General features: G+C 42.5%; 1 protein-coding gene across 2 annotated transcripts in view; it reads right to left on the reverse strand.

The window, feature by feature from the left end:
• Positions 1-373: 373 nt before the first annotated feature.
• FANCM (FA complementation group M) overlaps positions 374-13,384 on the reverse strand; it is an 80,935-nt gene continuing 67,924 nt past the window's right edge. For both annotated transcript variants that reach the window (XM_072865763.1, XM_072865761.1), the window contains 9 exons: positions 11,575-11,654; positions 11,393-11,461; positions 10,720-10,857; positions 7,820-7,976; positions 6,671-6,777; positions 4,078-4,644; positions 2,923-3,307; positions 1,051-1,342; positions 374-617 (listed from right to left, as the gene is read on the reverse strand). In XM_072865763.1, coding sequence (XP_072721864.1) covers positions 470-617; positions 1,051-1,342; positions 2,923-3,307; positions 4,078-4,644; positions 6,671-6,777; positions 7,820-7,976; positions 10,720-10,857; positions 11,393-11,461; positions 11,575-11,654 — 1,943 coding nt within the window. In that variant the 3' untranslated portion in view covers positions 374-469. The remainder of the gene's footprint in view (positions 618-1,050; positions 1,343-2,922; positions 3,308-4,077; positions 4,645-6,670; positions 6,778-7,819; positions 7,977-10,719; positions 10,858-11,392; positions 11,462-11,574; positions 11,655-13,384) is intronic.

The following is a 13,384-nucleotide window of genomic DNA, read 5'->3' on the forward strand; positions in this document are numbered from 1 at the left end:
TTTCCCTAGGAAACACAGGTACCAATTGTGCAGTAGATGGCAACTGACTGCAGGGAGGCTCCTTCCCCTCTGTCACCACCTTTCTGCCTAAGCCAGAAAGCTTTACTTTGCCAAAACACTTCAGCCGTTATTCTCGTTTTTAACGGAGTTTTGGAATGACCGCACCCAGCAAACACACACCAGCCCTGCCCACAGAGCCCCTTGCCTTACTCTATGCATTCACCCCATGCCAACAGCCAGCTGCCTGGGCAGCACCGGTCCCTGTGACACAGCAGGCAAGTGTGTGACCCTGCTGGAGGCAGAGGGGGGGAGCACATTAGGTGACACACAGAAGTGGCTGTAGCATGCCAGAAGCCCCTGATGTTTCTGCAAGGATTTATTTACATATTTTACAGTGAATCAAAACTCAATAAAGTGCAGTTAAAAGAAAACAAACAGCCCAGGGTCCAGAAACCAAGTTTCACTCCCCTCAGCTCTTGGCAGCTGCATTGCTTCTCCCCTTAGCGCCAGGGTTCTCGGGCAGCATCTGCACGTCAAAACCATAGTGGAGGTAGCGGTAGATCTCCTCCGCCTTCTGTGGGCTGACCTGGGCACCGGTGGCAATGTCCAGCGGGGAGCTGTAAGAGACAAAGGGGAAACTGCCAGTGGGCAAGAAGCATCCAGTGTGGAGAGAGCAACAGGAACACCATGAGCTGCTGGCGGTCACCTCTCCGGGTCGCTGAGGGCTGTGAGCACACCGCACTAAGCAAGCCTAAGAGAGCTGCAGAGAAAACAGAACGCCAGGAAAGGGGAAAGGAAAGGGTAGGGCAGTAGGAGGGTCGGTGGCAGCAGAGCCTGTGTCATTGCCCTGGGCTGCTCAGCTCGAACGGACAGAGATGCATAAAGAACAGGACTGATGCAGGGACAGGAAAGCTCCTGGGGAGCTGTGGCAGTAGCAGAAAGGTGCAAAAAGGATCTCTGGGCACCTACCCAGCAGGAGGTCCCAGATGAGACAGAGGAGCAAAAGGAAATTCAGGCCTCAAAGCACCGGCCATACATCTTTGCCGTTACCTGTTGGCCATCTTCTTCACTGAGCCAAAGTAATGGCACATATTGAGAGCAGCCAGGTAGCTGAGATTAGGAATACTCAAGTAGAAGTTGAGCGCTTCCCGCTTGTGACCCTCCACCTCCGTCGGCACGCAAATGGCGGCGTTTTTTCTTTGCTCCACCAAAGCCAGGTCCTTCAGCAAACCGGCAGTTTCCTCTTGGCAAGAGCTAAAAAGAATTCGGACCCCAGCCTGGACCAAGGCAGAGAGCACACTGTCGTAGTACTGCGTCCTCTGGAAAAATCGTGATGTTTCTCCTGCAGAGGTAAAATACAGAAAATTCAGTGAGATTTAAGTGCTAAATTACTGTGAAACATCTAACATGAATCACTCACAAAGCAAAACAGCTCAAAGATCCCCTGCTTTGAGAACTCACAACCGAAAACAAGATGAGGGAAAAGGTCTCAAGGAAAGGAGGCAGGAGGGGTCACAGGAGCAGGATTCACTTGGTTATTTGAGAGGCAGAGTTTAGGAATTAACACTGAAATTGCCAATTAAGTGTCATAGGAGAGAGGACTGGGAGGAACACACGATAAGTGATGAACAACAGGACAGACCAAATCAGAAGGGGTTTGGTAAAGCTACAAAAGTAAGAATGCACTTGGACGCTGTCAAACAAGAAACCAGCAGCACCCTGGAAACGGCGTAATGAGACAAACCGGACCAAAGCGATGAAAATGAATGACACCTTCGGCAGTGGGGTAAAAAGGCAGCTCAAACACAATCCGCTTATCTATAGCCCCCGCTGAGAAGCTACATCTGCAGTGACCAATTCTATCACTGTTTCCATACCTGAACCATCAATAAATTAGATTTACGTCACAAAAACAAAGCTGCATCTGCAACAATTTGATTTCAATAGTGGAGTTTTATATCCCAGAACGTCTGTAATTTAATTGGAGCTGTGAGCTCTAGTTCCATCTTCCTGAAGCCGGTACAAGCAAGACCTCTCAATTATTTTCTAGATGGCACTGAGAATAGACAGTGTTAGTAAAGTCCTTTGATTGCATAATTTGGATCTTAGGATTAAAACAAATGGCTCGTCCAAACTATATAATTTAAAGAAATAGTCTTGAATTTTCCACAAGTGTTTAATCGAGTCAGGAGGCGTCTTTGAGACTCCTCTATTCCGTGCTTTGTGACACGAGGCAATAGCTCAGGCAGCCTTCCCACAGTACCTCTGCAGGAGTGCTCTTTTTGTCTTTTTCTAAACCCTGATTTCACTCAGCTGATCAGCTTTTGCTTGTCAAGCAGCAGCCATTTGGTGGTTTGGTCTCTACACTTTGGAGGTAGACTCAGTGTGGGGGATGGTGTGCTCAGGCCGGCTGCCATTCTCACTGGTCCTAAACAGTGGGAATTTTCCTACAGTTTGACAGATATCGCTCGTTAGGTTACTGCTAGAAAGAACATTTTTCTTGAGAGAGTCCATTATTACATCAGTGCTGAGCATAGATAAGATCGTGCTTGTTCCTTTATTCTACTATTCTCACCTTCTTTATTGAAATCTGTCTTGAAGTTGGGTTTCTTTTGCACATATTAATATGGTCCGTTAATAACGTTGGCGTTAACTTGCTTTTCCCTGCCCCAGTAATTGGTAAGCAATGTATCCCTCTGGACCCGCTTGTATATCTCTGCCTATATTCAATGACCCTCAAAAGCAAAACAAGTTTTAATGTTCAGCTGGTGACCTTATTAATGTAATACTCCTACAGAGACTAAAATAACCGGTTTTCAATCTACTTTCTGTCCTGCATCATACACAAAGCCGGTGTGGCCGGTGCAAGCTTTGAGCAGAGACCAGTGCGGCCCCATGGTGCCCCCGCCTGGGAACACCTACCTGTTTTAATCCTGTCCTTTTCCACAATCACACATATCCTCTCAAACATGCTCTGCAGGCGCTGGATCCGCTGGGTGACTTTATTCCTGTTCACAGAGTTCAGTAGTTCTGACAGAAGTTTCCTTTCCACTGCCATGCGGTTGCTCACGACGTAATCGCTGCTGCTCAGCGAGCAAACCTGCACCTTTACTCCGTGAACTGCCTTCAAGGAAGAAATCACCTCTGCTCCAGAGGAGATCTCACGACTGTCTACCAGAATACAGAGTGAAGGTTTTTTCTCCAGAGGGTCACGTGAAAAGAGGGCTGTAGCTGAAGAGGGGTTTGTGGAAGCAGAGCAAGGTGGAACTGAAGTGCTCCTACAGGTGTTCTTCAAAGAACTTTCCACCTGTCAATGTTGAAAATCAGACAGTATTTCTAAGAGATCACAGAAGCATAACACCAAAGAACAACATGCCAATTAAAAAAAAAAAAAAGTTTTTCAGATACTGATGCTTAACAGATACACTTTGTTCCCCTTTCTTTTTTTAAATCCGATTAACAAAATCTTAAAAAAAAAAAAAGGTATTTGTTGATATTGCACAACATTAACACTTTAATCCCTATAAACAATCTCCCACATTAGTTGATCTAATTATTTAGCAGCTTGAATGACAAAAGCATGCAGCCTTCACTAAGGAGTTCAACAAAAACTGAATACTGTAAACAATCCAAGTCAGGCAAAAAAATGTAAGGGATCAGGAATCCAACCTCAGACTATGAAGGGTCTTAATTTAGGACAGTGAACAAGTATTTTATAACTACAGAAACCAAAGAATTAGTGGACACTCTCTGCTATTCGAAATAGATCCATATTCCTCCATGACTGTCAAACTCAAGACAGTATCTAATCCACGATTTTTATTTACTGACTACTAAGAGACTCTCCAAGTTACCTTGCGAGTGCAAAAGCTTCCTATACCAAAGAAAAGGGAGACGATGTAAAGCAGTATGAGCAGAACGGACCTGCTCCTTTATCACCAGAAGCACACTCACTCTTGCTGCTGTATTGCTGACAGCCTTCAAAACGACAGTGCAATAGGACAGGTTCCCACCGCGTGGGATTCTTTAGCAAAACATGAGGAGAGAGGAAGGTCCTTGTTTGGAATGAACACCGACCTCAGTGGGAGCCTGGAGATCCTCTTTCCCCAAATCAGAGCTGGTGACAGCTGGCGGAGAGCGCGTGCTCCTGAGTTGATGCTCTGGGTGAAAATCCAGCATTTCAGATACTGAAGCTTTCAAGCCAAGAAGCATCTCACTCTTGCTCTCCAGAGACTGATGAACACTGATTTCCCCAGCACTGTTTTTGTGCTGCGCAGAAGAGACAGAAGGCAATGACTTGGGTAACTTAGCATTTTCCTGTTCTGCCCTGAAACAGTCTGTTTTCATGGGCTTCTCATTGCCGACACTTGTTTCTTCCCCGCTGGAATCACTCAGAACAATAATTCGGGATGGTTTCTTCGTCTGCATTGGGACAGGGTAGTTCTCTTCCACCCTGGCCAGGTTTAATTTTTTTCTGCGGCGAGTGAGGTATTGTTTTCTTCCACTAGTAAAACTCTCATTATTTAGGAGATCAAAATTAACGCACACTTCCTCCTCACTAGATTCACTTTTTTGGTAAGTTTCCTCTTCCTCCTCTCCAACACAGAAACTGTCTTCTGCATAAGTCTGGTCTTGCTCAGGAATCTGGGGGGGAGGAAAAACAAATCCAGTAAGTTTCGAAACACTGTAATGATTTTGCTCCTCTCCACAAACGCCCTTTGCTTATCCAGTCCATCCTACGCACAAGTACTGCGGGGCCTGGGGGCTTCTCGCACCTCTCAAACCTGCCCTGCTGAATGTGCTCCGCAGTTCCTGAGCTACTTCCCCGGAGGGCCCAGCACTGGGGCCCTACACACTCATAGCTGTGTCTGCAACAAGCGCACGCTCAGGCTTCGGTCAGGCCCATGATTCGGCACCAGAAAGCTTGTAAGGGGAATATTAATTGTAGTACCACAATAGAAGCGAGACTCGCTCGCTAATACCACTGGCAAAGAGGTTGGAATTACAGACAGGAATATCTCCTCTGCGCGTCTCTGCACAGGGGGAAGGGCCGGGTGCCGCCACGCTGGCACGCTCGGGACAAGTTGCGGTGTTGCACGAGGAAAGGCAGATGCCACCCCTTGTACCACGTGTGTAACGAACCCGGCAGCACACGCACAAGCCTTGCTGGCAGGAGCACTTTCTGATGCCTTTGCAATGGGTAAGATGAAGCGGAAGTTCAAGCTTTGCGTTTTCAGCAATACCCTGCCTCAGCTGAAACAACAACAAAACTGACATAGTAAGCCGAGGCTGCTTGGAAATCGAGTCCCATGCATTCTTCTTACCTGCTTGCAGATAATCAGTGAGCACAACCTGAATTTTTGTGTGTTAACAAAAAAAAAAAAGTTATTTATCCTTTTCATCAAATATAGATCTCCATTTTCTTGTGCTGAAGGTGATATAAAAACCAGGAATACAGAAAAAAAAATGGGGGGGCAGGAGATAAGGAACCATCCTGAGCATCCGTTTTTCCAATTCTGTTTAGCTACTTAATTTTCCAAGGGAAAATTTTCCAAGGGAAAATTAAGTAGCTAAAAAATACTGTACAAGTGATTTATGTCATGTGATGTACGAAGAGTTCAGAGTAAAACAGAACCCAGAAGACAGCTCACGTAGGAAACGTCTCAGCTGAGCCCCGAGCGGCGTTCACATGGAGGGGGAATGCAGCTAGGTGTGACAGAAACCCAACTAAGCCAGGAGCAGGCAGGATAAGAAGTTAACATTTTGAAAGAAGCGCCGTTATGATAATCCAGCAATGTTTCACTGGCACTTTTATGAGTACACAGAATCAGTGCATAACGATGTGACAGGGCCAGAGCTTGGCTAAGGATCCGCTTTGGAGAGTCATTCGTGCTCAGTGGTTACCCCACGCGGCAGGGGCACAACTAGCTTCCGGGGACCACGTAAAGGGTCGGTCTCCAGTAACACGGGGGACACTGGACAGCAAGAGGCACCCTGCCCGGGAGCGCTGAGGAGCAGCAACAAGCACTGTTAAATACGCTACTTTATTTTCTCGTAAATGTTTCCAAACTTACATTCCAGGAGCTAACCTTGTAATTGCTAGCGAAAATTTGATCTCTTGGCACTGCTGCTTGTCTGGCAACAAAAGCGCAGGGCAGTCTGACATACAGCTGGGTAACAGGAACACACCCGAACTGTAACACCTCTATTTGGGGGTTGCTTGTTTCCCCAAACTGGGAAGTTGGTTAAGAGACTGGAAACATCACATATGGGTGAGAGGACTCTTCCTCAGAAGATGTCAGTCAGTATCCCCTGTGACAGTGGAAGACAGCGGAGAGGGGGAGATAAGCTTCCGACCCTGGAAGCACCGTGCAGTCCTACATCGATCAGCAACGATCAGCACTCTTCAGTGCCAAGACTAGGGATTGGGGTGCTTTCGCTTCAGCCTGGCTGACAGCCTGTCTCTGGCTGAAGAACGGGGTGTGTAGGCTTCTATCAAAGCGTATGTGTCTGCACACTTTAACTTAAAAATCAAAATGAAGTCAAAAATTTGTTAGAACTTATTATTTGTCAACAATAGGCTGCAAACTACACTTCAAAGTAGGATGAGAACCTAAATACGGTCACGCACTCGGAATTTCACAAGGACAGTAGTCATTTTGTTTCATACCTGTGAGAAAATTGCCATGGTGTTGAATTCACGATGAACCATTTTGAATCTATTGCCAAGAGCTGGACTACGCACAGACTTCAGGTAAATTTCTTTCATCTCACAGTCTGAATTTAAACAAGAAGATAAAAGAGAATACAGTATTATTAAGGATATAATTTTTAATTCATTATTGTTACATTGTGTTTTCCATATTAAGTAATTCCTTTATAGTCTCCCAAAACCCTGTATTTCACAAAACAAAAATTTGGAATTCTCCAGACAGCTCTGAAGATCCCAAAGACAAGGACTAGGTCTACCCAGCTTGCTGTCATGAAAGCTGCCACGTAGGAGGTTTTCTCAGCAGGCAGAGGTCTGGATGCCCGTACCAGGGACAAGGGCAATGTTAACCGCAGGAAACACAAATCACTCAGTTTTCCGTGTTGCAAGACTCTCCCAAAACAGACACAGCAACTGATTTCAGAAACCATACGAGAAAGGGATGGGTTTACTGAAGCCTACGCAGGATCTTACAGGGAACAACTCACAATTTCAGTGGAGAAGAAAAATCCTCAGCAACATCTGGGACCTTAAATGGTAATAAGATGATGCCATCATGCAAATCTCCCAGGGAAAGACAAGGTTCATAAGCACAGGGGTAAGTAAACCATCTGGGCCAAAAAACTGCATTACCTTCTCAGCTCTGTCAGTGTCAACACTGCAATTTTATCTTTAACATTCATATAGTTATTTCATATCATATTTTAGGTCTCCCTGTAACAGGAGACCTAAAAGATTCAGAAATTTCTAAGTGAAATGGAAAATGGTGTTTCTGTTCAGTCATAATGGTGTATGAGGGGGTGGCTGACTCTTAGCAAGAGGGGATCTCCTGCCCCCTCAATCCTCGAAGAACTGGCTCTAGCCTGCCCAAAGCTATTGCACAGTACAGACTCCAGTGAGGAACTTCCTACGTAAGAAACCCACACGAATACAAAGAGAAAAGGTACAAACAGGTAATGGAAAGCACCTGATTTACCACAGCTGAGAAGGTTACTGCTTGTTAGCCAACTCATGCTGACATACCGGCTGGCCGCATGGCCGTGCCTATCATACACCATTTGCTAAGCAACACCCCTTGTCTTAAAACCATAAACAGCTCTCCTCATTCACCATTTAACACTTGTGTGACCTCTACATCATCGTTCAGGAATTGAGCAAGTGAAGAGTTCAGCTCATTCTCTGCATCATCACTCTCATCAGATGAAACACCATCTGCATCTTGCTGGGACATCTCAGCTTCTTCATCTAAAAACTGTCGTGCTGCATTCTAAAAACAAAAAAAATCCAAACAAAATTTCAGTTAGAAGCTGGCTCCCAATTAACTAATGTTACATACGAGACCTCTGATTAAATGAGTTCGTGACTTCAGAACATCAGCTGCTTAGATGATCACAGGTATTAGGCTTCTGGCTTTGAAAAGAGAATCCATCACAGGGAACAGCGATGCAAAGAACACAAAGGTCAGTGAAATACATGACAGCGCACAAACGTCTGCCCCACCAGCCCAGAAGGGTGAAGCTGGAGTCCATTTCAAAGCGCTGGCCAAAGGTAACCACCGTGTGCAGCACTGTTTGTACTTAGATCAGTTAATAGCACAGGCAGAGTTTACTAACACATTGTAGCTAAGCTACACCAAAATATTAGGTTATTTTGTAACTTAGAAATCTAGTTTTACTCATTGTATTGGCTTTCAAAAATCTGTTTTGATTTTGAAGTGCTGGATTACTCTGAACCCAAGTCCACTAGAAACTTCGGATACAGACTTCACACTGGTTTTGCCCTTTCCTGTTTAGGACTTAGGATTACTTGTTTCATTAATTCATCACACAGTGCAACTCATTGTTGAGAAAATGCTCGTCTTTCAGGGAAGATGAGGCACTTCACACGTGAACTGAGGTCCAGGAGACATGATACAAACCTTGCTACTAAGTTTCATCAAAAACAGACAATAAAACATTCAGACGAATGTACATGGAAACAAAACAAAACAAAACAAAAAAACAAACAAAACAAAACAAAATTGATTCAGAAAGATATTTTGTCAGAGGTACTTTATATTAAGCTAACTTTTTATCTTATAATTTTGGCTATAAAGTACTAAAGTAAAACGTGAAAAGAACTCAAAAAACATTATGTATCCCAATTACTCCAAAAGAATGATTTGTTTGCCTCCAAAATACTTGGAACAAAAAGCACAAAGCTGTAAATTTTAGTTTAGTACATGGGAGACTAAGGCATCTTGTGCTGCAATAAGTGACATCTCTGATTTTCAAATTTTCCTAAGTGTTTTAGTTATTTGTTTACACCAATTAGCAAGCCTGAATGATAGGCATTATTAATACTTCCTCTTACAGAACAGTTTTGATTATTCTGAAACACACTGGAGGTCACCTGTTTACAGGAAAGAACTCTCAATGCTATTGCCAATTAGTCTTAATCCTTCTTACTTGTGAAGGACTACGGAGAGGACAAACCCTGCAGTGTGAAAAGCACCGTGACACCAGAAACCAACAGGCAAGAGTCTGGTCGCACTTGGGAAACAATAAGTTACCAGGTTCTTAAATTATTTATTGAATCTTTGAATTCAGTGCCAGTGGCTATTTTGGTCACCTTGGACTTCTCACAATCTCCATTAACCTAATTGCAGATCTCTGCTGCACTTACAACTCCATTACCTGTGCTTCTGACAGAGCACCGTAACTGGTGGTGGACTGGTCAGAATGATTTTGATGTCTTGGATCTTTTGTGGATCTGGAATTCTGACATGTTCATCACTATGAATGTTTAGGTAAGATGGTATGTGAAGGCAGAGTAGAATTTCCTAAGTATATAGGTAACACACTCTCTTTCCATCAGCCTTTTGGTCTCACATTTAAAAAATGTTTAAATAAAATTGAAAACCAGATTTTTCATCTACCTAATTCTTTGTATTCCAGAACATAAAATACTGATACTATAGGGAAGTCTCCATAATGAAGACTATCTTAAAACATTAAAAATATCCAACAGCATGTGCCCTGGAGTCCTGATTACAGTAATTTCTGCTTAGTGGAACCACATCCATGTGTATTTAAGAGCTTTTCAACTTACTATGAATATATGATTCTGGCCCTGCATCCTCTCCTGCATCCATTCCCAATGCAGTGACAGATTAAAGTGTAAAATACAAAATTAAGATTTAAGCTTTGGGGTCGAGGGACCGTTGCTGTCTTAAGACATTCAAAGCTGAAACCATTAGAGTAGGTGGTAAATTCATATGATCAAATACCCTAATAGCGTAAGTCCTGGACAAGTACCTGAGCTTCCCGAGTCTGACTAATTTTTGACTATCTTCTACTTGTAACGTAAATTGTTATTTTGCTTCAGAACGTTATTACGCAGGGCCCTGCAGATTCCTCTGCAAGTCAGGCAATGGATGTGAGGGTTAAGATCATTATCCAGCGTTTCAAGATTTCATCTCAAATGTTTGCAACAAACTTGTGTGAAATAGCTATGAGCCTCAACCCTCCTAAACAATGTCTTAAAACAAATGACTGCCCAACTGCATGCCTACTATAATACAGCTGTATCATGAGATCCTACAAAGGCCATAAAATAGACAGAAGCTCCATTTTTTAGGCCATAAAATACACACAAGCCCCAGAATGAGTGACTCAATGACACAGTAAATTTTCATCTTAAGTATGTGAAACCAGTACTCAACATTTCTGGCATTTTCACGGGTTTTTAAATTTAAATATAGACAAATTAGAAAATATTTTCAGTTCATTCTTGCAGTTTGAACTCTTGCAGAATCTCACTAAGTCTCTTTCTGTCTCTTTTTGGTTTTGCTTGGTAACATACGCTGCTTATGTTCAAAGAAGTATTCTGACGAGGTTTTGCAATGATGCAAATGTGCACTTAGACACACACACATGACAAAGCACAGCCGTTATCTGCACTGCAACTTCAATGCAAACTGCCCCAAATACTACCTCAATGTATTAAGAGAGACATGTAACATCACATACCTTGTATGTAAAATTGCTCTTGACCTTTTGCCGTTTCGTACTTCTCAGCTGGTTTTGGTTACAGGCTGCTGACCTGCTATTTGTGGTCCTACTTGAGTTCTTGTGAAAATCCATGCTGTCATCACTGGACATGTCTGACTAGAAGAACATTTCACAAACACTTTAGTAAATAAGACTAAAGAAAGCAATACTTTAATTACATAGTCATCCTTCAACATCTAGTTTTTTAAGCAACGCCTGACTTTTTGTGATTGATTTGCTATGGCAAAATAATGCAATAACGCTAATCATCTTATCAAATACAAAAGGAAATGAAGTACATGTTATTTGGAAAAAAAATCAGGTCAAATGTGACATGAACTTTTTTTTTTTATTCAAAGCTTTGCAGAAGAAAGGTTATTTTACTGCCTTTCACAAAGGGAGAAGCTCAGCTCTCCTGCCTGCAACAATAATTCACTGCCGAACAACAACTACAAAGTCATCTTCGGAGACCTCGGGAAAGAACTGAAGGAAGGAAAGCAATTACCTTCTAATATGCCTTAGGTCAGATGGCATAAAATACTTTTAATAAGAACGCTTGCCTACTGACTGGAGAAAGAGTAAATGTTTAAATATATACTCCATAAATGAGTTCACATTGTTTTTCTTCTGTCTCACCAAAGCACTTACTAACCATGTTAAGTGGGTGTCGACGTTTTCTGATGGCACGAATCGGCGATTCAAAATCACTATCGTTCATAACCTATGTAAACAGAAATAAGTATAATTGCAAAGAGGATTTTTGTTTTGGTGTGTGACTTCCTTGTCATTTTGCTTCTCTTGTCTTTTTTTTTTTTTCCTTTTTCTAAGACTCACATCAGGAGACGTCAAAACATTCTTTTTTTTCCTATTTTTTCTCTGGAAAACAATCTCTTCTTCACTCTCACTGCTGATTCCTACAGAAGAAATAGTAAACAACATTCACAAGAAAATGCATTGTTCACAATACAATATTGCTATAACTGAGCAATCAAAATCTGTCTCTCTTATAAAAGTACCTACAAAGGAGATTACTTATTGATCTATGTGTCAAATATTGTTCTTTTTAGCCTTGTTAATCAAAATAAATAATCTCCAGCTGAGATGTACAATAAATCCTACTTCCCTGGAGAGACTCTGCGTGGAAGTGATTACCCCAGGCAGTACAGATACAGAAAAAGGGAGGTGAAAAATGAAACCAAGAGAAGAAGCCCTTAAAAGTTGAGTAGGAGTTACACTCCCGGAAGCAGTTTGTAATACATGTCCCTTTGGGTGCCCTGAAACACACCAGAACTCACTAAAAACTCCTCTTTCCAATTCCTTTGCAAATAACTGCAGCCTTTTCTGTTTTGACAAAGGACTGCCTTTATGAAATACAAGATGCTCCCTCACATTCTGCATGACAAAGCTCCAGTTCTGAGACCCCCCCTGCCTGGGTGCAATAGGTATGCTGCCGATGAGAACGTCCTTCCTGCCCCAAAGCAGGCTCGACATTCACTGCAGCTACAGCACTCTGGCTTATTTGTTCCTTTGTTTCTTTGGGAGTATGGCAGGATAGGGTGGGATGGAGAGTTGGTTCTGACCAAATCACTCAAAGGTTTGAATTTCTTTACGGAAAAGCACAAAATTCCCAAACATTGCAACTTCTAAAATAACATATGTAAATACCAGTAACTATCATTTTGACAACACACACTGTCCAGGGAGGTTTTTCAAGACCCGACCAGACAAAGCCCTTAACGATCTGATCCAGGTTCAGTATTAACCCTGCAATGCTCAAACAGCAATTTGTCTCCTTTTGTGGTTTTGGTGTGGGGTTTTTTGTTTGGTTGCTTTTTGTTAACTAGATTACAATTTTGGAATCAGCAGACTAACATACCAGTTTGAAGGTGTGATGATTCAGGAAGAAAGGTGGCATTCAACAATCAATCACCTTCAGAAACCATGATGACTATCAGACAAATTCAAAGAGAAGGAAAAAAAGATGCTTTAGCCACCAAAGGGACTGTTTATGCTTTGTTTCAATGTTTAAGGACAGTAACAAAACCATTCAGAAAAACTCAGTGTGCCCTACGATCAGACCGAGTACTATTAAGCCTGAATTGTTCTGAAAGTGATTCAAGGTTATTCAGAGATAAACACCACAAAGGGTGTGAATATGACCTGTAGGTGACCTACGAGTGAAGAATGATGGTCATTTATATATTGGCAATATTTGAATACAAAATATTTTTTATGGTATATTGGTCCTAAAACAGAAAAAGACAGAAGGGGAGAGAGAAGGGAGGAAATAAAAAACAGAATAGAGCCTACAAACAGTCAATATTTTTAAGACAATCCAGGTTTGTGCTGAAGTTATAATCAGAAAGTTTTAAATACAAGTCAATTGCAACTAAACTGAAAGAAACCCTTCAGTAGAGCTTCTATTCCTCGGGAACAATGCTAGGAAAATATGAGGGCATGGATCCAGGGATTGAAGCGCAACAGATCCAGATGATTACGAATCATATACTGAGAGGATTAAGAAGGGGCTTTAAAGGCAGCTATAGCTCACACGATTACGTCTCACAGGGCTGCACTGTTAGCACTTGTGAAGAGATATGAGAGGTTTAATTCTGAGTACTTCCTCCAAGACTCATGCGTGCGT

Source organism: Ciconia boyciana, chromosome 6 (genome assembly GCF_034638445.1).
Source record: "Ciconia boyciana chromosome 6, ASM3463844v1, whole genome shotgun sequence".
NCBI classification, from domain to species: Eukaryota; Metazoa; Chordata; class Aves; order Ciconiiformes; family Ciconiidae; genus Ciconia; species Ciconia boyciana.